This window comes from Trichosurus vulpecula, chromosome X, assembly GCF_011100635.1.
Source record: "Trichosurus vulpecula isolate mTriVul1 chromosome X, mTriVul1.pri, whole genome shotgun sequence".
Classification (NCBI taxonomy): domain Eukaryota; kingdom Metazoa; phylum Chordata; class Mammalia; order Diprotodontia; family Phalangeridae; genus Trichosurus; species Trichosurus vulpecula.
This window is the reverse complement of record NC_050582.1, coordinates 2,149,766-2,176,070: the sequence shown is the minus strand read 5'-3', so window position 1 is coordinate 2,176,070 and position 26,305 is coordinate 2,149,766. Positions and strand designations below refer to the sequence as shown.

Here is a 26,305-nt window from a genome sequence, read left to right as displayed (position 1 = left end):
CCATTCCATGTCAGCAGGTCAAGGGCACAGGGAAATAGATAGCTATGTTCTAGGAGACTAACCCAGTTTCTATCAGTCCTGAGAAACAGGTGCTAAGGCAGGAAGTCTTTCCTCCCATCGAGGAGCTGGACACTTATCTCTCTCCACCTGGCAGATCTCCATCCTTCAAGGCCAAGCTCAAATCCCCATTTGTCCATGAAGCTTCTCCTGGCTACCCGCCCCGCCCCCAGCCGCCCAAGAAGGTGATTTTCCCTTCGTGTGAGGAAGTGCAGTTCAGTGCGTCCTGCATATTCCGGCTCGCTGTTTTATGTCTGCTACCAGACAATAAGTGTTTCGATGCCAAAGACCGTGCTGCCTTGAAAAAGATTTCATTAAGGGATTTGGTATTCTGAACTTATAAGAGGCAGTTGGTGGTACAGTAGAAGGAGCTCTGGGCCTGGAGTCAGGAAGAGCTGAGTTCAAATCCAACCTCAGACACTTATTAATTGTGTGACTCTGAGCAAGTCACTTAACCCCTGCCTGCCTCAGTTTCCTCATCTGTAAAATGAGGATGATAATAGTACCTACTTCCCACAGTTGTTGTGCAGATCAAATGAGATCATATTTGTAAAAAGCATTGAGTATTGGGCCTGGCATACAGTGGGTATCATATACATGCTTCTTTATTCCCTTCCCCTTAATAAACATGAACACTGAGCAATTAATAGACATAGGGACTGGACCCATGATTTCACTGCTACAGTGCAAGGCAACACTTTTCTTTGTATCCCCAGCACTTATCACAGTGCCTGGGCACATAGTAGGTGCTTAATGAATGCTTACTGACTGACTACTTTATATCTTTTTCAGGGTCAAGGGTGAGTCACACATGCAACTCACCCACGTGACCTAAAATCGTCACAAAGAGGCGACTTAAAACCACGTGGTCTAAAAGTCTCTGATGTCCCAAACATGTCACTCAAACTCGTGTGTAAACTAGGCCCTCCCCTGAGGCAAGGAGGTCACCAAGGACACCCGATCTAATCAAGGAAACAAAGGCCAAACTCTTCAAGGGCACTTGGTTGAACTGAGGGCTAAGAGCCCATTTTGTTTACCAACACACTATATCATCCGAAAGTGGGGGAAATGGACATCCTTGCTTTATGGAAAGAGTGCTGGACTTGGAGTTCAAATCCTGCTCTGGACACTTGCCAGCTGGGTGATCATGGGCAAAGCACTGAATTTCATTGCGGACGGCTTGGGATCTGGGGTTGGTTGGTTTGTTTTGGTTTGGTTTTTACCCCTCATCTTATCGGAAAGGCCCCTCATGTTTCTCCATTCTAGACGATGCTAGCTCTTGGTTTTACATAGTATTCATCATATTAAGGAAAGATCCACTTATTCCTGCATTCTAAAATTGAAGTTTGTTTTGTTTGTGACTCTACCTTCCTCTCAAGCCTCTCTCTCCCTCCCTAATTTTTGTTGACTTAAATCAGACTTTGTGTGTGTGCGCACGCTCGTGTGTGTGTGTGTGTGTGTGTGTGTGTTCAAACTCCTTTTGTTCAGTTTTGATAAGAGTGAGGTTCATGTACTACCCCCTCTCCCCACCCCTTCCTCCCAAAGCCTTCTTCCTGATTTCTTCGCCAGTGTACTCTATTTTTCTTCCCCTTTCTTTTCTTTCTAAAAACCATTAGAAATGAACAAAACCACCCACAGTTCCTCTGTTTATCTTATGTCGCTCCTTGTCCTATTTTCCAGGTCAGTTGTTTTCGATAGTATATACCTTAAATTTTCTTCTCTTTTTTCAATCTTCAATTTTTTTCTAAAATTCCTTGTTGTCTCATAGAGTCATTGAGTTGTCTTTGATCCATTCTAACTTTTAGGGACTCTTTTATTTGCATAAGCCTTTCTACCTTCTGTTCTCATTTCTTTGTTCTCTTTCTAATTCTTTCCTCCACAGTTCTCATTTCACCTATCATTTTGTTATTTTTTAAATCTCTTGCATAATTTTTTTCCAAGTATTCTTATAATCCTTGTGGCCAACCCAGTTTTTTCCCTCGGAGACGCTGCTTGTATTTGTGGCATAGTTACTTTCTCCTTCTGTGTTCACCTCATGACTATCTCTTATCCCATAATATTTCTTCATAGTGTCTAGAATGTCCTTGTGCTTACCCATATCTCCTTCCTCAGTTCCTAGGCTGGTTCCCCTTCAGCACTCTTGGACAGGTTAGACCTGGGACGGCTCCCCTTGTCTTTCCACTAGCTTTCCCTTACCCTGCTGGATCTTTTCGCAGAGCACAGGCAGACTTCAGTGTCCCTGCTCAGGGGTGGTCCTTTAGGCCCTGCTTCCCATATCCCACCCCCCAGGCTCTCCCTGGTCAGGGTGCCGCTGAGGGCTTCCTCTGCTATAGGCCCATTCACCTGAGCTTATGCCAGCTTTCCTGGGGGGACCCTTCTTCAAGCACGTGCAGCTTCTGCCTGTACCTGTGTGTCAGCTCAGTCTTGTTGGTGTTTCTCTTTGGATTTCTTGATCATTTCTCAATCTAATAACCCTATTTGAGATCATTGCTAGGGTATATGTAGGAAAGCTAGCTCCTCTCTGGCCTTTCCCACTGTCGTATTAGCTGGAAGTCAGAAGCACACCTTTCCAAGGAGACCATGCTATTTCTGTAAAACTTAAAGCATCATATAGAACTTTATATGTAATAGATGTTCAGCATTTGGTGAGTGGATGAATACATGCATGGACAAATGAATGAATAGATGGATGAATCAATGAGTACATAGAAGGGTAGAGAGATGAACAGAGAATCCCAGAAACTCAGAGTGGGCAGGGACTTTAGCACCATTGAATCCAACCCAAACCTCAGCCAGAATTCCCTCATGAGTTTGCTTGGCAGGTAGTGAATTTCTTCAGTTCTCAGATTGTGATTCCATGATTCCATGACTCTAATTCCTCTATTGTGTGTTTCTAGGAGTGAGTTACTCTGTGTTCGTGTTTATATGATAAAAGTACTTGTCACTGTGGAAGGCAATAATGAGCAAGTCTGTTTATGATCCAGAAGTCCAGGACATAGATGCTATATGTAGCCACCCTCCCAAGACCTGACTGGCCCATCTGGTCATAGCCTACTTGGCCTCTCTTCCATGGTGGGCTGTTCTGCAACACTTATAGTGAGGAAGGCATTAGGGGGATGGGTGAAGGTGCTGGCCTTCTTCTATTCAAAAGTAGCTTCTTCCTCCCACCCACCCCCTGCCAAAATGCCCCAAGTACTTTGTGGCCACCTCTCTAACCCACTTAGCATGTTCTAGTTGAAATGAGGGTTATTTATGTACATGCTGGATTGTTAACTTTTGTGAGAGGCATCACTCTCTGTGCCCAGCTCATGGCTTGGCACATCGCAGGCACTAAATGTATTGGTACATGAATGAAGAACTTCAAGCAGAACCATAACTAGGGTGGGGCAACTGGGTCTTCACCTCAGAGCTGCTGAATTTAGAGGGCTCTTTGGCAACATTTGCACTCCTTCAGTACATAGAAATGTGAAGTGTATCTCCTAGTTATCAAGACTAATTGGCGAAAACAGGAAACTCCCAGATGGCAAGCTTGACGGGGCTCTTCCCCCTCCCTGCCCATCTCCCTAGAAGTGGCCTCACTGCTTGCTAATGTTGCGGGACTTCTGTCTCCCCCTGCCCCCCCCAACTGAGGTTATGTTTTGTTTCACTTTTCTCGGGACTGATGTTTGGTACTTTTCCTGGGTGGCAAAATCCCTAGTTATGGCTCAGAATGAGAGAATGAATGCATGAGAGAATGAAAAAATAATGACTCAGGAGAAGCTGAGGAGAAGGTTATGGGCTCTCTCTCCTTGGCTCTTCGGAGGCCTCCCCAGGGCCTGCTGAAAGGCACTTGGACTGGTCTGCATTCTGGGGAGGTTTCAGGTCAGATGCCGGAGCCTCCATAAGCATTCCAGGTGACTGTGGCATCTCGCTCATCATGGGGCCTCCTCACGTCCTTGGCTCTGCATCTCCAAGGCTCACTTGATGCTCTTCTTCCCTAGCTGTCTCCAACTTGGGTCTGGAGAATAAGAAAACTGCTACCCACCCCAAGTCGTCATGGCAACAGCCAGTGAATGTTTTCCTCTCCTCCAGCCGGCACCCAGGTGTGGAGGAGCTGCACCAGGAAGCTCAGCTTAATCTCCAGAGCTTGCTGCAAGGTACCACTGGAGGGAAAGGGCTCTGGGGGGAGGGCCCCCCAGAAGAGGGGAAGTGGAGGCAGCCAGCTCTCATGTGGACTTCAGCAGCCAGGCCAAGGTTTCTGGAGTTTCATGCCCCTGGTGCTGTTGCTGAGAGGCGGGGTCATCTTCTAGCATTTTGCTCCTTCAGATATAGAGATAGGGACAAGGTGATGAGTCAGTGAAGGGCTGGTAGAGAACAGCTGAGGACCCAGGCCACTGCTCCTCTCTCTCTCTCTCTCTCTTAGCCTTTCCCATTATGCCCCACACATGCGCCTGGCCTGGCAGAGGGGTACTTTGGAAAGGTTGTGCAGGTTAGGGGAAAAGAGGGCTGCCAGCATTTCTGGCCTGCCATGTCTGGGCAGGCTTGGCTGTGGTGGGTGAGGACACAGACTAGTCAGGAGGAATCTAGGTTGTAATCCTGACTCTAATACTTAGTGGCAGTATGATGAGGGCGAATCATTGAACTCCTCTCAGCTGGTTCCTGCATCGCCAAAATGGAGAGTGCTGCTGGGCTGGCCATCCCTGCCTGGCTGGCCATCCCTGTCTCACTGGTCATCCCTGTCTCATTGGCCGTCCCTGCCTTGCTGGCTGTCCCTGCCTCACTGGCCATCCCTGCCTCACTGGCTTGGTGCAGGGAAGCTGGGCATCAGGATGATTCCAGGCTGGGGGGAGGTCTCCTACTCTGTGCTTAGCTCTACTGCCTTCTCATGGGCTGCACTGAAAAGGCCCCTCCAGCCCCCAACGCCCAGATTTCTGCTGAGCATCTGACATCCAACTCTGGCTTGTTCTCGGCACCCACTCGAGATGCCACCATACTGATGCTCATGAACGTTTTTGCTGCTGCCTCCCTTCTCCCCTCCTCTTCTGGGGTCCTTGTTGCTATGGCAACCCTCTCTGGAATCCTCATCTTCCAAGGCACACCACTCCCATCATCCAGTGCTACTATTCTGGGTACCCTAGGCCTAGGACACAGGGCAGAAGGCAGTGTGAGAAGGAGATGTTGGCCCCTGCCCATTGTCAGCCCAAAAGGAACCATGTTGAGGGCGTGCTACTGATTTTCCTTATTCCCACTTTTCTTCCAAAGACCTACCAACGATCACTTTGCTTCCCCCTCTCCTCCTGCTCTCAGGCCACCCAGGTTATACACTATGTAAGCTCAAGCCTTCTCAAACCTGTTTGCAGGAACTCAGATCGACTGGCCTGGCTTTCTTTCCTCCTAGTCCCTAAGGGGCCTTCTCCATCCCCGTCAGTGGGAGCGCCTTCCTTTCTCTTATATACATCCTCTCTCTTCCTCCTTAGACCGTCCACCCCTCTTCCTTCTTCCTCTCCTCTCGAAAGCCTCTGGTGACTCACCCTCCTTGCTTTGATTTTCATTCCTTACACGCGCGCGCGTGCGCGCGCGCGCACACACACACACACACAAACATCTGTGTATATATGTATTTGTCCATTTAAACATATATGTAGAGCCGGTACTCTGTGTTATGACTCCCTCCCACTTTGTCCTTGTTCTGGGGTTGGTTCGGTCCTTCGTGTGTGTCTGGCTTGTTCCCCCAGAGTGTCGAGAATGGCACGTGAGTGACTCACAGTAAGTATGCGCTGAAGCCTTATTAAAGGGAGGAGAGGGTGGCGGACTGGACTCCCAATGGGCACAGCCAAGTTTGCCAAGGGGCAGTGACACACATGGCCTGGTCTCATCTGGGGGTGACCCAAGCTCATCCCACCCCCAGTAGGATGGGGCTATGCCTATGCCAGGGGAGTGCTTCCCAGGGGAAGGTATGGTAGAAAGAGCATGTGATTTGTACTTGGTGGACCTGGGTTCGAATCTTGGCTCTGCTACACTACTGTCTGTGTGACTTGGAGTTAGTCCTTTTCTCCTTTGTGGGCCTCCCTTTTTTCCTCTAGAGGAAATGAGGCAGCTTGGTGGCTCCAGGCCTAGAGTCAGGAAGGCCTGAGTTCAAATCCAGCCTCAGGTACTTACTAGCTGTGTGACCCTGGGCAAGTCACTTCACCTGTTTGCCTCAGCTTACTGGAGAAGGCAATGACAAACCACTTCGGTATCTTTGCCAAGAAAACCTCATACAGGGTTGCAACTGAAATGACAGAACAACACAACCACAAGAAGAAGCGTAAATGACCTCTGAGGCCTCTTCCAGCTCTAAGTCTCAGAGCCTCGGCCAGCATTAGGGATGAGCTCCCCAGATGTTAGGAACCCCCCTCTCCCTCCTCCCACCCCGGCCAGGACCTTTGTCCATGGGACATTTGAATCCCAAGAGGGCCCCCAAAATGACCCTTTTCTTCCTCCTCCCTGAGGCTTCTCCATACTGGGACTTCTCAAGGTAGCTCTGACCTTCATGGGTCTCCTGGGCATGCAGAGCATCCATGGCCAGGACCCCCTTGTTGACATGAGGCACTCCTCCAGCTCTCTGCCCCATGGCATCTAATGATAGAATCATGCCATGGCCCCCTCAAGTGAGAGAATGAACCAGAATGTGGTGGCCCAGCTGCTGAAGCCAATTCTGAAGACAGAGGGATGTCCTCCATGATGGGCCATGGTGGAGCCACGTGCTTATTGGCTGCTTGTTGGGTGAAGCCATAACTAGAGCCTGGTGACTGGCCTATGCCCCAGGGCACCATACCTAGAGGCCTCTGATAGTACCACTACTTCACGTCAATAGCTTAGAAACAACCCTTTGGCGTGTAAGCCAAACTAATTAAGTTAAAATAGGAAACTGCCTGGTAGAAGGGAGTGACCTTCCTCCCTCCCTTCTGTGCAGCAGCCTCATCCATATCCAGGGGTCACTGTCTCCTCATGACCACCTTCCCTACCTTGAGCCGAGGGTGATGGGCAGGTCATTTCCCCTAGGCCCCATTCACGGTACCCACCCCAGCTCAGGGAGGAGCCCAGAGGAAACCAGGAGGCTAAGCTGCCAAGTCAAGGTCTAGGCCAGGATGATGCCCAGCTCCTCACTCCTGCTTCTGCTACTTTCAGAGTAAATAGACGCGGTGAGTCCAGACCAGAGATTAGATCAGAGGTTCATAAACTGAGGGCTGGAAGTGACTTCAGGGTCCAACCGCTCCCTATTTTGTAGCCAAAGAAATTGAGGCCCCGAGAGGGGCAGTGACTTGGCCAGGGTCCCACACCCAAGAAGTGGCAGGGCTGGGATCGGAGGCCAAGGACACCAAGTCAGCGCTTTCCACTGCCCACTCTGACTGAAGCCCTGACCTTTGGGCCTAACTTCCTGCACTACTTGTCCTCATGCCTTGTCTTTTTCAGAAGAATATGAGGAACAGTACTCAGAGGCCAGGATTTCTGGGCAGACCTTCCGTACTCTAGGCCCAGACGACCCCACGGAGCCCACTATCAGCCCAAGGCCACAGTCTGCCAAGCGCCTGGAGTTTGTATTGATGGTGAGTTTCAGCTTTCTTTCATGAGCCAGAGACATAGTAGGCAGGCCCCCAGAGCCGAGGCTCAGTAATTATGTACAGAAGCCCTTAGCTACCTCTGCTCTCCTGGCCTTCTAGGGAGGAGCAGAGCCCTGGCATGTGTGTCTTCTGCTCCTACCCTTCTGTCCTCAGTTCATGAGGCGGCCTAGGCTCAGCCTTACAGGGAGTGACTGCCCTCAGGGCCTATAGCTGGGCTAGCCCCCAGGGAAAGGGCACATTAAGCTGCCAAGGGCTGGGGGAGCTCTGACAAGACACCTGCTCATTGAGAGGCACCATGTGGAGTAGGGATATTGTGCAGGATTGGTATCAAGAAGACTTGGGTTCAAATCCCACCTCAGACATTTACTGGCCACTTTCTGGGCCTCAGCTTCCTCATCTGTAAAATGCTTTAAAGCTAGGATCCTTCCTTCACTTTACTGGTCCCTCCAGAAAGCCTCAGACTCACTGCCCAAAGAACAACCAACCAGACCTCCTCTGGGGCCTTTTTCCTCCTCCGGCCAGACCCACAGGCTTTCCATTACCCTGTTTCCATTGGACTTTTTCCTACTAGCCCACAAGCCGAAGAGGGAATGGAGACAAGAGCACCACTCAGGGTGTAAGGCCCCCTGAGTCCTCCCTGAGCCTGCCCGCCTCTCCAGACAAGCAAAACACCTGGAGCAGACCCTTCCCTCTGCCCATCCTGGAGGAGAAGAGGTGGCACCCATCGTGTTCCACCCAAGGCAGCATCGTGCCCATCAACGTCTCTGGTAGAGTTTTCTGGGGACCCCTCTGTCTTCTGCCTTACATGTGTCAGCAGGGGAGGGGACGGCACCTTCTCAACTGGTTGGTTGAGTGGTTCACACAGCACAGCTTAGTGCTCACAGCCAGGAACGTAAGGGTGTTTCCATCCCAGTGGCCTGATTGCACTGCCATACCCCTGGTCAGCCAGTGGCCAAACAACCAGAAGTTTACCACAGAAAAACTCCCAAACAATTTAAGAACCTGTGACCTCCTTGGGGAATAGAAAGGAACTTTAAGTTATGCTAACTTATTGGAGTCTGTTCTTTCAATGAAAGCCTACAGTGGGCAACATAACTCTCCTACTGCTCTAGCCCTGGGAGAAGGACATTCACCACTTAGTGATAGCCAAGTGGTAGCAAGTCTCTGGGTCATGGGCACTGGCAGGATAGAGCCAGGCCTTAGACCCAGATGGCAGGGGCTATGACCTACCTCCTGAGCTGCAGACCCTGGGGCCTGACTCCATTCCCGGAGCCAGTTTCTTTTTTTCTTTCTTTCTTTTTTTTCTTTATTTTTCTTTTTTCTTTCTTTCTTTCTTTCTTTCTTTCTTTCTTTCTTTCTTTCTTTCTTTCTTTCTTTCTTTCTTTCTTTCTTTCTTCCTCTCTCTCTCTCTTTCTCTCTCTCTCTCTCTCTCTCTCTCTCTCTCTCTCTCTCTCTCTCTTTCTCTCTCTCTCTCTCTCTCTCTCTCTCTCTCTCTTAACATGGGGAGAAAAAAAGAGGGAAATGAGATTAAAAGTGCAGAGCCCAACAGGGGAAATACTCTGACCCTTGAAGGCATCTATCTCTTCCAGGCTGAACGTCCCTGGTCCCTTCAATCCACATTACGCGCTTTGGTCTCCCTTCTTTCCTCTAATGTGGCCCCCAGAACTATGGTGTGACCTCTCTAGGCCTGGATGCCGGGCCTCTTGTTGCAGCCTAAACTAATACTGTTAGTTAGCTTTTTAGACTGCCATATCACACCATGGCCTCATTTTGAGTTGGCAGTCCACTAAGAAGCCAAGCTCTTTTTCACATGTCCTGGCATCTACCCAAGCCTCCCCTCTCCTCTACTTTGGGAGATTTTTGAGCCCAAGTGCAATAGGATTTAAGCCCTCACTAGAGGTCTTCAAGCCAAGGATGAAAGCTTGAGGGGGTGGTAGGGTGGACTAGATGGCCTTTGAGGCCCCTTCCTATCCTGCGATCCTGTAATTCTGTGGAGTTACAGTAAAGACCTAGGAAAATGGAGTGGCAGGGCCAAGTTTGGGGCCAAGTAAAGCTAAGTCCCTCCCTTAGTGCTTAATGTTCTAGGGTTAGTAGAGCTGCGGGTGGGGAGGAAAGAGGGCAAAGCCAGGGGCACTTACTGGGTGAGGACTGGGGTGAGGCCATAGGGACACAGAGGAAAAGGGCCCTTGGTAGCAGGGAAGTGACTCTTCCTGAATGGGGGGCTGGTTCAAATGATTGCCCAGATCTGTGGGCAGCTGGAGACATAGAGGAATCTGGAAAGAAATAAAGCGTGGCTATCTCAGGAGAACTCAAACAACCCGGCTTGATTGAGACGGACGAGGAAATGTTTCCAAACTGAGATCTTGCCATCTGTAATATTGTCCCTTGTTTTCTCCCTCGGAGCCACATCATTCTGTCTCCAACACATGTAGTCACTATTCTGAACGAGGCAGTCAGCATCTTCAGATACCACCTTGGTTCTCCCGACGCTATGTTCTACTCATCTGTTTTTGTTTGCTGGAAGGTGAATATTAGGAAATACATCAAGAGTGCTGCTGCTATCTACTGCCAAATACAGCAAGCATTCATTTCAATGAATATAAAGACAGACTTGGATTCCAAAAATCTCCTTCAAAAGCATAAGGTAGTAGGGTGGTAGGGTAGTGGGGAAGGAGCCAGAGGCTTTAGGAGGCTCCAAGCTCAGCATTACATGACGGCCAAGAAAGCTGACGTCATCTTCAGTTTCATCAGGAGATGAGACACTCGGAACAGGGGAGATGAGCGGCTGGGCCTTCTGTACTCTGGCCTGCTCAGCCACATCTAGTATATAGGGTTCAATTCTTGGGGCCACAGTTTAGGAAGAACAGTGAGGAGCTGGAGAGAATCCAGAGGAGTGGGAGCAGGATGGTGGAGAGCCTTGAGGAATATCCAGAGTTGAAGGAACTAGGGAAGGTTAGCCTGGAGAAGAGAAGGCTCAGGGAGGTGAGGCTGTTGGGTGGAAGAAGGAATGGCCCAAGACAGCAGAACCAGGAGCCATGGGGGGAATTTGCAAGGAGGCAACTTTCAGGTTGATATAAGAGTAACTTGCTAACAATTGCAACTGGCTCAGAGTGGGAAAGGGCTGCCTCAGGAGGTGATGGCTTTTCCCTCCCTAAGGGCCTTCAGGAGGAGGCCAGATGCCCATATCAGATGTGTCATCATGGAGATTCTTCTTCAGGTCCAGATTACACTAGATAGCCTCAGAGGGCCCTTCAAACTCTGAGATTCCAGGATTGGAAAGCCATGCATTCACCAAACACGGGCGCCTTTGCCTTTATTCATTATCAGGAGGGATGCTTCACCATCAGTCCTATGAGGTTATGATTGCTCATAGTTCTGGTATCTTTCCATGGCGCTTCCCTTTGTGTTACATTATATCTTAGGGGTCATTGTGTAAACTGTTCTATTGGCTCTCCTTAATTAATGCATACATTCGTTTGTATAGGCCTTTCCAAATTTCCCTAAATTCTTAAATTTCCTAGGGAAATATAACTAATATTCCGTTATATTCATATACAATTCATATACACATACTAGGCATCTGCTTTGTTTTGAGTTCTTTGCCACCACAAAAGTGGTGCTATATGTATTTCTGTATGTATGGGACTTTTCCCTGTCTTTGGTCTCCTTGTGGAATGTGCCTGGTAGTGGCATTGCTGGGTCAGAGAGCATATACAGTTTGATGACTTTGGGGATCTAATTCCAAATTGCTTTTCACAATAATTGGGCCACTTCAGAGCCCCACCAATCGTCTATCAATGTGCCTGTCTTCCCACAGCCCCTCTAACATTTACCTTTTTTCATATAGTGATTATTAACTTATATTTCTCCTTATGAGAACTGCCTGTTCATATCCTTTAACCATTTATCTATCAGGCTAAAGATTCTTGTGTTATATATTTTTATCAATTCTCTATATATCTTAGATACCAAACCTTTATCAGAGATATTTGTTGCAAAGTTTTTTTCCTGATCAATAGTTTCTTTTCATATTGTAGCTGCATTGATTTTAGTCATGTCAAAGCCTTTTTAACTTTACATAATCAAAAGTGTTTGTCTTGTCTCTTATGATCACCTCTATTCTTTGTTTAGTTAAGAATTCTCCTCCTAACCCCACCCAGCTGCCTGTACAAGGTAGCTTCTTCCATTCTCCTCTAATTATTTTATGATATAACCTTTTATGTTTAGGTTGATTATCCATTTAGAATTTATTGTGGCATGTGCTGTGAAGTGTTGGCATTCATCGAATTTCTGCTCAGTTCCTTTCTAGTTTTCTCAGCAGTTCTTCTACAGTCAAGGGGTCCTGACCTGGGTAGTTTGTCTTGGATTTACTGAACAATGGTCCATGTCGTTCACTTTCAATTGCTCCTGGGCGCTGCTTCAGCAGTCTGTTCCACTGCTCACGATTCTTCTAACGCTTCAGCAGAACCAGATCATTTTAACCATTAACCCTTTCTAGTTGACTTTGGGGTCACGTACTGTGTACTCTCATGAGACTCTTGGTCTTTGGACATTGACTTGCCATGGCCCAACACCCTCAGATTTACAAGGAACGTGAATTCATGCACAGTGTCTTAGAGTAGCTTTTGCCTTTCAGGAGGCTTGTGACATTATATGTTCAATGAGGGACCCTCAGTCCCTGGGGCTCCTGTCTAGAGACAGATTCTTCTCAACCACTTGATGCTCCTAAATCCATGCTTAATATTAGCTGACATTCTTAGACCCACATCCCCATTAAATTCAATGAAGTTCGATGCATTTTTCAGCCCCAAGTTTTGTTTTCCTGCCTACTCATGCACTGACCCTCACAGAGGTAGTTTTGCCTTGCAAAATCACTTCTTGGGGCCTAAGTCTAGAGCACGATGGACTGTTGCCATCATTCCTTTAATTATTGACTAATTTAGCAAATCTCTTTCAAATGAGTGTGCATGGCCCAGTGCTAGGCATTGAAAGTATTACTGGTCTTTATAAGCCATGGTCTGGAGCATAGTAGGGCAGATAAGAAAGATACACAGCGAGCAGTAACAGCATAGAATGGAGCAAGTACCAATGCGTTGAGGATTCAGGCCTGGGACAGGTCATCTCTGTCTGGGGGTACCAGAGAAGGTCTTATGGACAAGGAAGCATCTAAGCTGAGCCTTGAAGGATGGCTAAGATTTCAACAGGCAGAAATGGAAGGGAGGGCATTCCAGGCAAAGGGCCCTGAATAAGCAAGAGGGTTGTATCAGGAAAGCCCAAGGCATTTGGGGGAAAGGTTGACTAGAGTGTCAGGTTCCTGTAGGGGACTGGTGGGAGGGAGAAATGCTCCAAAGGTTATAGTTAAGTGTGAGCTTTTGTTTATTCTGTAAGCAGTGGGGAATCCTTCACTGAAGAGCTTTTAGCCAGGAGATGATGTGATCCAAGCAGTGACTCATTGTGCACAAGGTGGAAGGGAGCCAGAGGCCCCAGCAAGAATGCTGCTTCAGTAGTTCAGGAATGATGTGATGAGGTCCTGGGCTAGAGTGGTGGTGAGGAGGAACTGGAGGGGAGAGACATCGCAGAAGACAGACATGCAGGGATTAGCAACCAACGAGGCACGAGTGGGAGGGAAGAATCTGAGATTCCTTGGAGCTATTATACGTGGGTAATGTTGGTGCTCTACAATCAAGGTGATTCAAGCTTGGGGCTTGGTTTGCTGCTTATAAATGAGCATCAAGAGGGGGGAAAAGTCTAGAGACAGAAACAGTGACAGTTGGCTGTGGAGTCCAGGCCGGGCAAGGAGAATGTGAGGCTGGGAGACTAGAAACAAGACCTGAGCAGCTTGAGGTCGCCATGATAGTGAAGAGCAGTGCTTAGGTAAATGTGTTAATTCAGGGGCTGTGGATGGAGAGTGGAAGCTTGGGAACTAGAATTAAATGGAAGAATAGAACCGGTATGAGACAAGAGACTCCAGAAAGTTTCTGGCAAAGCTAGGGAGTGTTAAGACCTGGTCCTCATAACTAGGCACTCCCCAGTTCCTCCCTTTCCCTGCCCCAGACCATCTTCCCCCAAATTAACCCCAAAAGAGGATTTCAGCTCAGGCTCTATGGAGCAAGCTTTCATTTCTAGGCTGAGGGAGCTGATAATCCCATGGTACCATGTCCTGGTCAGACCGTGTCTAAAATAGTGTCCAAGTTCTGGATTCCACACTTAGGAAGACCATTGATGAGCATCTAGTGAGGGACAACCAGGGTGGTGAAGGGCCTAGAGAGCATGCCATGGGATGCTTAGCCTAGAGAAGAGAAGGCTTGGGATGAGGGAAGGCAAATATCTAAAGGCTGTGTGGGTAAGAGAGACTAGACATGTTCCACTTGGCCTCTGAGGGAAGATCTAGAAGCAACGAGTGGGAGGAAGAAGAATCTCCCTGTCACTAACAGTGTTCACCAGGGTGGGTCTTCAGCCTCAAGAAGGGACTAGCCTAGATGGACCTGTGACTCTCTCATCTAAGAAAGGCTCAATACAACCCATTGGGACTTAAGCCCCCAGGGTCCCTCTTCTGGCTCCCAGAATTTGACAAGAGGCAGTCCATTCAAATGTGAGCCAGTTAAATATTTGAATGCTTTGGATGATAAAGAACTCCACCTCTCCCAAAGGATCCAGTTTCAGGCAAGCAGGAGCACCAATTTTTAAAAGGGAGGTGGGAGGAAAGGGAGGCAGTCTTTAGCTCTCCTTGAGCTGTTATTTTGGGAAGCGACTAGAGTCCAACTTTTCTGCTTATCAAAAGAGACTCTCTGAAGCTGAAGTTTGCTCAGCCAAACAGCTTTGACCCTTAGGTATTTTCCTGGACTGTGTCAGATGAATTCTTCATCTAGCCACAGAACACTCCACACACCTATTTAAGTCATTTCAGCGAGTTTCATGCAATAAGGTGTCCCTGTAAAATAACAAACACAACACACCTGTGACATCCATGGAAGCCTTCTCCTCTCAAGGAGTAGCCATCTTAGGAGAGACTCTTCTTTCTTCCAATAAGACAAAGCTGGGAGTGCCAATTGGGAAATAGCCTTCAGAGCCTTTCTGGATAAGTGATTCCCTTCCCAAGCCACATATGTGCCAGTTAGGAGTCCCATGCCACCACGTGTCAGGATGCCTGCAAGGTCAACTTTGCCTTCCTTTCTTGCCTCTCTGGGTCACTCTGTGCCTTGCTACATGTATCCTCCATGCCCAGCACAGTGCATGGCACATAGTAGGTGCTCAGTAAAACCTTATTGATTGGTTGCTGAGCCCGTGAGTTTTGGTGCTGGTTCTTTTCTTGAATTTCATCACATCTGTACCAATTGTCTTGCTTGCTTGTGGCTGCTTGCTGTTGTATCTAGCCTGCAAGGTATGTGTCCAAGCCAATTTCTCCCTTCCCCTCCCTTTGCCACTTAATTAGATTTGTAGGACACTGGGCAAATGCATTCTTCTGTGAGTCATTGCTACCTGTCTCTTCTTGGCTCCAAGTGAGCCGGGGGGCCTAAGCCCCTTTCTTTCCTGCCCTCCCACCCCCTGCCTTTCCTTTGTTTTGACTTCTTCTTCCATTTTCTTATGGATGCTTCATCCTTCCTGATGACCAGGAGGGTTGGGAGGTGCTCCTCAAACCCCTTTGTTCCTTCCTTCGGAGGGAGACTCCCCTGTGAGCAAAAGCAGCAGTTACTTGGCTGTGGCAGGATGAACAGCAGATTCTCTCAGTACCATCTTCCTTCCCTTCTTACTTGCTGGAAATGAGACCCAGCCCTCAGGCCTCTGTTGTTCTTGACCACAGCTCTTGTGGCCCAGCCAGAGTATTGGGATACTTGGTTTACTGCAATGGGGTCCTGGGTTTGTCATAATGCCCTGACTTTCTTTGTTCTCTTTTGCTAATGCAAAAATCCCATTTCTTTCCAAGCTCTTCATAACCTGGCCACTCCAGGCATGCTGTGATCCTATGACACTGGCCTCCCCACTGTTCCTCACACACAGCACTCCATTTGCTATAGTCCCCTACATCTCTCCCCATCTCTCCCTCCTCATTTCCTTGGCTTCCTCCAAGACTCAGCTAAAATCCTGCCTTCTGTCAGAAGCCTTTCCCAGTCCTCCTTAATCTCAGTGCCTTCCCCTGCGAATACCATTTACCATCTATAACTTGGTTATATCTTGTTATTGGCATGTTGGCTCCTCCTTTAGACTGGGAGCTCCTGGAGGGCAGTAAATGTTTTGCCTTTCTTTGTATCCCTGGAGCTTAGCACAGTGCCTGACACTAGTGCTTAATAAATGTTTGTTGACTAGCTAACTGATGCACGGTCTGAAGAGTAGAGGATCAAGGTGATTGATGACCGTAGTAGAGAAAGGAGAAAGGAGGAAACAGATGCCTGGTTGTCTTAGAAGCAGTGAATGATGAGAACACCATCTCCTTCTCTCAGGCCCAGGCATTCCACTTCCCAGCATTCCTCAGCATGTCACAGCTTGAAACACCGGCAAATCCTACTCTGAGGCAACAGGTGGTAGAGGTCACTCACTAAATAGCGTGAATAAAACCCTAACCCCAGTGGTTGTAAGCCAGCAACTCAATCTGCCTTCTGAGGTAGGACCAGCTTCCTTCATGGAGTCACTCCAGATGGCATAGTCATAAAGGGTTTTTCCCCCTCAGTTGAAGTTCACAGAGAAAGAGCTGAATCATTTTGCATTCAGGGCAAGGCCAAGAGCCATCTCTGTCTCAACTACCCCCTGGGACCACCTAAAACACAGAAAGAAACAAGGTCATGGCCAAGGGAGTCAAGGGCAGTGGGACGCCTGAGGTGGGGTCAGGGGAGCGAGGCCAGTGCAGGGGCCGAGGGATTGACAGTTTGGGAAGAGGGGAGGAAGGGCACCGCTTATGTTCATTGCTGCTTCCATCTCTGCTCTGTCTCCATTAGATTTCCATTTTGCTTCCCAAGGAAACCAAGATGTGCTCACTGTGTTTCTTTTGGCTACAGGACAGCAGTTTGACAAACACGCGAGTTTGCGACACTCCTTGTTTAACACAGAAACCGCAGTGAACCCCAAGTCCACCCTGAGGCGGCGACGGACCATCGTTGGCTTCCCTCACCTCTCCTTGCGAGACCAAGGTGATCTTCCCAGTGGCCCTGTGTATCAAGCACCCCTACAGAGCCCCCCTTGCCGTGCCAGGGAGACCATAATGGGGAACAGACCATGATAGAAAATGGCCAAGGGAGAAGTGGGAGCGGTGGGGTATTGGCCACTCTTGAAGAGGCCAGAGGTGAAAGCAGGAAGGGCCTCTTATCCACAGCAGCAAATGCACCTGAGGACAGAGGCCAGGACCCCCAGACTGCTATGAGTGGATGGCCAGCCCTTGGTGGCATTTTCCTCAGCAATTCTTCCTGGAAAACCCCTGGATCAAGTGTGAGAATGCTTTTGGGGACTGAGCTAACTGGATCTTAAAGAGAAATGTTCTCATTTCTTTCCGCTTAAGTGGGAAGATGACAGCATCATGACGATATAATGGAAAGAGGACTGGCTTTGAAGTGAGGGGAGCTAGCTTTGCCTACTATTCCCTTAGCTTGGCTTCCCTGGGCCTGCCTCAGTGGCCAATTCTGTCACATGACGGGGTTGGTGTACACCAGTGGTGTCAGACTCAAATAGAAATGAGTGCCCGCCGGCCACATATTAATGTTATCTAGCTTACTGTCTTTTTATTTATTTTGTTAAATATTTCCAAGTTCTAGTCTCAGCTGGTTCTGGCTGCATTTGGCAGTGCTGTAGGTCTCTGCTTCCTTGTCACTTTCACTCAACTGTAAATCCATATTTCTGTGATAAGAAAATTGTGAGACTGGGGGACTCTCCCTAGGAATGAATCAGCACAGGCTCATTGTGCCCGGCCTGGCTGGCTGTGGCTAGACCCAGAGTGAGGGGGACACTAGGCTTTCTTTCCCTATTTTGAATTTTCTCTTTATTCTGGAGATGTCTGTCTGTCAATTCACTGACATGAGTGTACGAGAGATTCTTCCCTGATCCTGAAACACTTTGGGACTTTGGAACAATTTGATCTATTTCCCACTCTTCCTCAGGTCCTAGATTGTGAAATCTTTTGTCTTGGCTTGGAAAATGCAAGAAGTCCTTGGTATCAATTTCCAAGAAGTAACTCCCAGATTAGGTTTAATGCACATTGGTAGGCAAGGGGATCTGTACTGTTTGTCCAGGATGTGACTCCCAAATGTAGCCCATCTGCTCATTTGTAACAATTTGGGTCAATTCAAGGCTGTGTCCTAATGATGAAGCAAATGGCTGGCCTTGACAGGAATTCAGGTGCTGAGAATCTTAGGCAGAATCTGGCCACTCAGCCACTGTCAGGCTCTGGGGAGGCCACTGACTGTCTCCGTCTTCATCTCTGGAAGTCCCGTCAGTCCGTTGCCAGAGACTGTGCCTCCAAGATCTCAGGAGGAATTTGGGCCTCTCAACACAGGTGAGCTGACGGGATCTATCTCCAGTGACAGAATTAACATTCTGTGTTGATCTCTCTTCCCCAGGTCGGAGCAACGGGCAAGTACACTCTGCCACTCCAGAAGTGGCCAACGGAAGGGGGCTGGCTGGCCACGAAGCATGTTCCCCAAAGCTGATTTCCCCAGCCATAAGAAAGATGCCCAGTGACCTAGGAGAGTCTCGCCCAGCACTGAGTGGCCCAGCTTCACCCAGCATGGAGGGCATGGGGATGGTGTATAGCGTCCCCTCTTCCTGCAATGGACCAAAGGATTCAACATTCTCTCCTCCGTGGAAAGGAAACTGCTTTAATTACATGAGCCTGACTAGTCCTGCCCCTGGAGAGAGCAGTCAGGTCAAAGAAAATGGGAAATACCCTTCTACGTGCAATTCTCAGGGGTCTCTAAACCTCAGCCCTGGGAACTTAGAAGACACTGGCTCTGCTTTGGCTGCTCAGGATGACCAGGCTCGCTGCCCTGAGGCCCCCAATCCAAGAAGCCAAGAGCCAGAGAAAGACTACAAAGGGGGACCCCTTCCCAGCAGTAAACTGGCAGAAGGGGAGCCCTCAAGGCGAGAGTCAGACCCAAGTGCCTGTAGATTCCGGGAGAGGTCACTGTCTGTGCCGACAGACTCAGGCTCTGTGTGCTCAGTGGATGGGGGCTGTGGAGAGGACCAGCAGGGCAGTGAAACTGGCACCCTGGCCTACCCCAGTGCCAGCTCAGAAGGCAGTGCCAGTACGGACAATGTCTCCTCTGTTGGAGCTGAGCCCAGACCAAGAAGGTCCAAGAGTATCTCCCTCAAAAAGGCCAAAAAGAAGCCTTTGCCACCAATGCGCAGCGTCTCCCTGGTCAAAGATGAGGCTGGCCTCCAGCCAGAAGCTGGGCCCAGCTTGCCCAAGGACCAGAGGCCTAGAAGCCTTTGCCTGCCCCTTGAACACCAGGGCCACCCAGCTGTGCCTACTTTAAGGGAGACAGAAGGCACACACTTCTCCCACCACTGGTATCTCACTGACTGGAAGTCTGGCGATCCCTACCGGTCTCTGTCCAGCTCAAGCACTGCCACTGGGACCACGGTGATTGAGTGTGTGCAAGTGAGGGGCAGCTCAGAGTCTCTGGCTTCCCCCTCCACCTCCAGGGCCACCACACCTTCCCAACTTTCCATTGAGGCAGAGGCCCGGGAGGTGTCATCCCCAGGGAGGCCAACAGGACTGATGTCACCTTCCAGTGGGTACTCGAGTCAATCTGAGACACCAACACCCACTGTTCCCACCACATCCATGATACTAGGTCATTTACCTCACACAAGTAACAGTGGCCGGGTACGGCCCATAGTGCCAGAGAGGAAGTCATCCTTGCCACCAACATCACCAATGGAGAAGAGCCCCAAGTCCCAACTGTCATTTGACCTACCATTGACCCCTCCAGCCCACCTGGATACTTCGGGGATAAAGATCTCCCTCCGGGGCAAAGCCAAGGTGAGTCGGCATCACTCGGACTCAACCTTTGGAGCAAAGTTAGCCCAGAAGACTAGTCCTAACCAACCGATCATGCCTGTGGTCACCCAGTCTGACCTGCGCTCTGTTCGACTTCGGTCAATCAGCAAATCAGAGCCAGAAGATGATATTGAGAGCCCAGATCCAGCTGAGGAGCCTGGGCTGGAAGTCTTCACCCTGCCAGAGAGAAAAGTAAAGCCTCCAGTGGCTGAGAAGCCTCCAGTGGCCAAAAGACCCCAGAACCTGCTTCCCAAGGAGCCTCTACCAACTTCCCCCACATTGCTTCTGACTACTGAGAATCCAACCAGCCAGGCCAGGCCCTCCCCTCAGGATATCTATATGGTCGTGCGGAAACCAAAGGCTCTCAGAACCCCAAATGGCCAGAGCCCAGTGGCAGAGACCCTGGAAGAGGAGCGCCCTAAGATGAGGTCCCTGCCAGAGAAAGGGGGTGAGGTGGAGAGGAGGAGAAGCAAGGTCCCCCCTCCAGTGCCGAAGAAGCCTAGCGTGCTGCACCTGCCACCACCGGGAGCCAATGCAGGGGAGCCGAAGCTGGCTCCTAGTCCTATCATCACCCTGGAGGAAGATGTCAACTCTCAGCCAAGCCCTGATGGCTTCCAGTCCCCAAATACCAAGGAGGAGCTCTTTAAGCCACCAGCTGACAGTGGAATGGAGGCAAGCTTTTCTGGTTAGTGAGTATTGTGCTTTTGTTGTGTTCAGGCAGTCTTGGTCCCAGAGTGAGCAGGTCAATTCCGAGACAGTTTGTCCAGGGGATTTAGGGCAGTCTATAGAGGTGTTAGGGCCCTCCAGGGCCATCTTGGTCCTCATTCCAAGACAGATAGATGGCCAAGGTTTACTTTGGTCCCCTCTGCTCTTGAATCTCTAGGGCCAACATTGTGAAATCAATACTCGATCACCAAGCATCCATAAAGTTCTTCCTCTGTGCTCAGTGCCAGGGCTATGGAGAAAGGGCACAAATAGCTCCTGCTCTCCAGGAGTTAACAACTAATTAGTCAGTCCATCCAAAGTGCCAAGCAGGTGGAAGGTAACCTTTGAGAAATGGGAGTTGGCCTTGTGGTTCATCTCTATCAAAGAGGACCTTAGAAAGCCATCTTCTCAGTCTAGGCCATAACCCCGACTATACTGGGAGAAGGGCATCGTGGGCAGGGGAGAGCCAGAGCAACCCCAGACAGTCTCTCCTGAGGACAGAAATTCAGGGAGATGTTTGGGTCCATTCCCTGACTCAGTTTCTCTCTTTACCTTAGGAAGTTTCATGGAACAGAGCACTGAAGAAAAACATTTTGCAAGTGACAAGACAGCAGAATCCATAGCAGAAGATGATGACGATGTATTTGTGACGTCGCGTACAACTGAAGACTTATTTACAGTCATACACAGGTCAGCTGCCTTCTTTTTAAAAATGTTTTCTTGCTGCCTCATTGCCACTGTTCTTACTTCTCAATGACTCTTCCCCCTCCTCCCCAGGCTGACTGCCCCCCCACTAAATTCCTCTCTTGTCCAATTACTCTGCTCAGTTTGTTTCCAGAAAGGAGAACCGAGACCCACAGGTGGAAGTGGCGAAAGCCAGTTCAGGCTCGAGGTCAGGAAGAACTTCCTGAGGGTTGGAGCTGTCCCAAAGCAGAGTGGGCAGCCTCTGGAGTTAGTGAGGTCTCCCTCATGTTAGAAGTCTCCATGAAGAGACTGGAGGACTGCTTGGATGTTGGGTTGTCATGAGGATCCCTTCTTGAGTATGGGTTGCACTGGAGGTCATTGAGGTCACTTTGAACTCTCATTGTCTGTGATTCTGTGTTTGCCATGATGATTCCTTCCAGTGTGCATATACACACCCAACAATGAAACTTTGAGTTTGCCTAGACTCTGTTTTCCCAGGGTTATGCTACAGGGCACAAGGAAATAGACAGACTATATTGCCCCACACAATCAACAAGCATTTATTAAGCATCTACTATGGGCTAGGTGCAGTGCTGAGTGATAGGGATATAAAGGCAATGTCAAACAGTCCTGGGCCTCAAGAAGGTCACATTTCCTCTGAGGAGGCCGCAGGTTACAAAATGAATACAAGGTAATCTGAGGGGGGAAAGGCAGTAGGAGTTGGGAGGGAATCAAGGAAAGACTTGATAGAGAAGGGGACCCTTGAGCTGACCTTTGAAGGATGCTATGCAGTGCAAAGGCAGGAGACAGGAGACACCATGTGGGAGGAAAAATGAGAATGCCCACTGGGTTGGACTACAAGCCACAGGAAGGGAAGCCAGCAAAGCAGTGAAAAGGCTTAAATGGCAAGCATAGAATTTGAACAGTTCGATTCAGTTCAGTTCACCAGACCTTGTGCTAACCTTCCAGCTTAAAGGAATGGCAAGTTAATGGGAGGACACTGTAGCAAAGGCAATCCAGTTGTGTGAGTGGGGCAGGAAATGTCCAGAAAGAGTCAATGTAGGGCAATCAGCAGAAAATACGGTCGGGACCAAAAACCCAAAGTGTCTTACTGTGTGTGTGGAGGGGGGGATCGGCGTTTCTGTACCCACTCGCCTCAATTAATGTCATCAGTGTAAAGGCATGTTGAAGTCTGAAAGGTAGAAACACAAAGGTTTATGAACCCTTGGATCTCTTTATGAGGTATGAGCCTCTTTGATTGGGTCAAGAAGGGACCAGCTGATTGGCTAAGCAAACATGCTTCCTCTGACTGGAGAAAGTTGAGCCATGGATGAGCGGTGGAAGTCTCCAGGTTCAGAGGTGGAGCCAGGCCCCTGAGAAGGGATCCTCCGCTCCTGAACTCGCCTACTGCTGAATTTCTTCCAACTATTTAAAGGCCCCAGAGGCTGGTCGGCTTGTTTGATTAGCCAGTCAGCTGTTCCTTTCTTGATCCAACCAATGAGACATCCCAGGGACCAGTTGTCTTTTATACCTCTAAAACTATATAGTGCCCTTGCATTGATTACATTAATTGAGATGGAGAAGAAGTAACCTCCTCCCTTATATTTTTGAGACAATCGGCTGTGATCTCCTGGTTGAAACCCTGGAAAGGGATCTTGGAGTCGTCAACTGTACCTGTTGACCCAAAGTGCTGGTGGGGCTCAAAAGACCAGCATCATCTTGGGCACAGTCACTGAAAACACTGATGGCATCTGAATACAGGCTGAAGCAGACTACTTTTCACTTTCTTTCCTTCTTTCATTTTTTTTTGGTTCGAGTTTTCTTCCACAAAATGACTAATGTGGAAATGTTTTACATGATCGCACATGTGTGACCTATATCAGATTGCTTACTGTCTTAGGGAGAGGGGACGAGGGAGGGAAGGATAGAATTCCATGCTCAAAACTTTTTTTAAAATGAATGGTAAAATTGTTTTTAGGTGTAATGGGGGGGATAAAATATTATCTAAAAAACGAAAAAAGAAAACGGTGGTGTCAAATTCCTCAAGGTAAACAGGAAGGATGGAGATGACAGATGTATAAGTCCTTAAGGAAAGCTGAGGATGTTCAGGGGGTACCCCCACTCTGGGAGACTGCCATTAGGTAGGGCAGTCAGGGACTCCCCCACATGCTGACCCCATCTGAGCCTGGTGTCCGAGGTTAAACCAGCACCATCAAACTGGTCAATTTCAACTACATTAGAGGAAGCTTAGAAATCTACATCATTCCTGCTTCCCAATGCCTCCTTCTCCCCCTGCCCAGTCTTGGGACCCATTTTATCTTTATCAACAGGTGAGCAGGGATGAGAATAAAAGAGGAAGACAGGACAAACAGACAAGCTCGTGTACTCAGTAAACTGTGGGCCCAGTCTGGTGCCTCACATTTTGGATCTACTGGCTTTTTGCAAGATCTGAGAGACTGACCTGGTGGGAGTGGTGAGGCACTTCCTTTATTGCCCATATCCTGGCTCCTGTACTCTGACTCCCACCTGTTCTCATGCAAGTATCTGGACAGAACACTAGACCTGGAGCCAGGGAGCCCTGGCCTCAAATTCTGCATTAGACACCTATGAGCAAGTCACAGGGGTCTCTCTGAACTTCAGCACACTCACCTGTAAAATGAAGATGATGATGGTACCTACATCACAAACTTGGTATAAGGGTCAACATGAGATAATTATAAGATAAGGTTAGATAGCATAATATAAGCTAACAATATAATCAGTGCTTTGCCAACCTTAAAGCACTATAGAAATGTGAGGTACAATCAGATTACCTGTGTCTGCAGTCAGACACACTCAGCAGCAATCCGCAACATTTTCTGTAAAAAAATAAATCTACCCAGGAGCTCAAAGAGCATTGCACATGCACCGAATTTGCAGTGAGGACCCCCCACCCCCTGCCTCCCAGACTTCAATCCCCTCTTCTTAGAAAGTGTGGAGGCTGGACTACGATCGACTCAAAGGTACCGAGCAGCCACTTGGAAGCCCTGGCCATATGTTTGTTTGCCCGCCTGCATGCCCCATTACAACAAAGAGAGCCTGGGTGATCTGTCAAAGGTAACCAACATAACAAACCAGGAGCATGACCAGGGCCCTGTCCACCTGTCGGAAGTGTCCTGCTAAATGTTTCACAACCAGCTTTCCTAAAAATGTATGCCTCATACGTTTTTTATGTTGGATCTGCATTATTAGCTTTTTTCCCATGCCTTTCTTACAAGTAATCAACAAAACAGTCAATCAAGCCTTAGGTTGCAGCCCTTGCAGGTTTCTGAGCTGTAAAAGTTCCCAATGAACATTTAACACTTGGCTCCAACACCCCCTGCTCCCAAAGGACTCAATCCAAGACAGCTCTCCCATCCTCTCCATAGCATATGCCCAGTGATGGAGGCAGGATTGTTGATTCCTTCTGTTTACTGCCTGGCTACTTGTAGGGCAAAAACACAAGGTCACACAAGGCTGCTGAAGATGAGTCGTCTTTCCATGACGGTGGCATTTACAGAACCATCCACATAGGCGAGGCAATTGAATTCAACAAATATTTTCTGAGGCTCCATCATGGGTCATTATCCTGTGCTAAGTGCACAAAGACAAAAAAAATGACACAGTTGCTGCCCTCAAGGATCATATCTGTTACTGGGAATTGGAGGGGTAGATATAGCATGTCTATGGATAAGGATATACAAAGTATGTGGAGGTGGAGGGTAACTAGTAACTGGGGGGATCAGGAGGAGTCTCATGGAGAAGGAACCTTGGAGGCTGGCCAGAGTTCTAGGTCTGTAGCTAATGAGGTCATGCATTCCAGACAGGGTGAACAGTTCAGGAAAGGCAGAGAGGTAGAAACAAGAATCCTATACATGGGCAACAGCGAGGAGCCCCTCAATTACTACTCCTTCAATGACTCCTCACCAACCCCACTTCTCTTCTTTAGGTCTAAAAGGAAGCTACTTGGCTGGAAGGAGCCTGGTGAGGCCTTTGCCAGCGGCAGATTGATAGCCAAGAACCCAGCTGGCTTGCCAAGCAGTGAGGCGGCTGCCACAGGCACTTGCAGCAGCAGTCCTAGAACCACCAGCAGAAATGAAGACTTCAAGGCTCTGCTCCAAAAGAAAGGGAGTAAGAGTAGCCTGGGCTCTCGGCCATCAGCAGCAGAGCTGCTCAAGACCACCAATCCCCTGGCTCGCAGAGTTGTCACGGAGTTTGCTGGGGACCAAGACAGCACCAACGTGCCTGGTACCTAAGCACCTCCACGACGGCTTTGGGGAAGGGAAGCTGGGAAAGCCTTCTGAAAGGCAACCATGAAAAAGATCAAAATGGTAGACAATACATTGATGGTGACATAACATTAACTCGAAACCTGGACTATCTCGACTCCAGGGGGACATCTCCAGTCTTCTTCATCTTGAGTTCAAACTAGCAAGAATTTCAGTGAGCTTCCAACATTTAAGCTTTGATTCTTATAGTTCTGTCACTATTGGCCACTGATGACCCCCTGGTGTTTCTGTCTTTTGACCAAGGGCACAGGCGCCATGTTGGAAATTCATAGATGGCCTGAGTTAGCTCTTCTCCCACTAGGCTCACTTCTTGTCATGGAGCTAGTTTGGTGTAAGGCTACATGGATGAGGCCTTCCAGCCTGGCTGTGAATGGGGGGCAGTGGGGCTCCCCTCTTTAGCGTGGAGAGGCCGGAAGGACTTTTTGGCCACCATATGAATTCTCCCCGATAGAGTTGGTGGGTTCAATAGTGCAAAATGTGGGTGTTGCTATTCTTTTCTTCAATGTCCTATCTTTTTCGGATTGTTTTTCTATACGGAGATCAGGGTGATCAGTCCAAACAAATCTCCCTATTTTGGTTTTGGCTAAGACAGCCGAATAGGGTCAGTTCCATTTGGGTTGCTTTGGAAGTACCAGGTTTGTCCAAAGGGGCAATCATTGGTTCATTCAAAGCACCTCTCTAGGATGGTTCTCTATCATTTCAAATATTCGTCCCCAGTGACAGCAAGGGACAGCAAGAATCTGTGCCGAAATCCCGTGAGCGCACTGGGAGTCCCTGCTAATGCTGCATCCACCTTCATTCACACAAAATTAAGAGAATAGAGGCGTCGGGAGGGAGGCAAAAGGACACCAGTGTATGTGAGGATAAGAGATCCATTCGACTTGCCCAACACAATCCAGTTCCTATTATGCTGTTTTTAAAAAGACAAAGGTTATGTTGCTTGGGGAAAAAAATTAGGGAGAGGGATATTAAAACAACATAATGCC

The 26,305-nt window shown here is 48.7% G+C and overlaps 1 protein-coding gene across 1 annotated transcript in view; it reads left to right on the top strand.

Moving 5' to 3' along the window:
- The window catches only part of NHSL2 (NHS like 2), an 80,697-nt gene extending 55,135 nt beyond the window's left edge, over positions 1 to 25,562 (top strand). The window contains exons 2-8 of the mRNA XM_036740199.1: positions 4,038 to 4,193; positions 7,492 to 7,625; positions 8,212 to 8,407; positions 16,631 to 16,762; positions 18,182 to 20,308; positions 20,886 to 21,018; positions 24,980 to 25,562. Of these exons, the coding sequence (XP_036596094.1) occupies positions 4,038 to 4,193; positions 7,492 to 7,625; positions 8,212 to 8,407; positions 16,631 to 16,762; positions 18,182 to 20,308; positions 20,886 to 21,018; positions 24,980 to 25,286 (3,185 nt within the window). The 3' untranslated portion in view covers positions 25,287 to 25,562. The remainder of the gene's footprint in view (positions 1 to 4,037; positions 4,194 to 7,491; positions 7,626 to 8,211; positions 8,408 to 16,630; positions 16,763 to 18,181; positions 20,309 to 20,885; positions 21,019 to 24,979) is intronic.
- Positions 25,563 to 26,305: the final 743 nt, after the last annotated feature.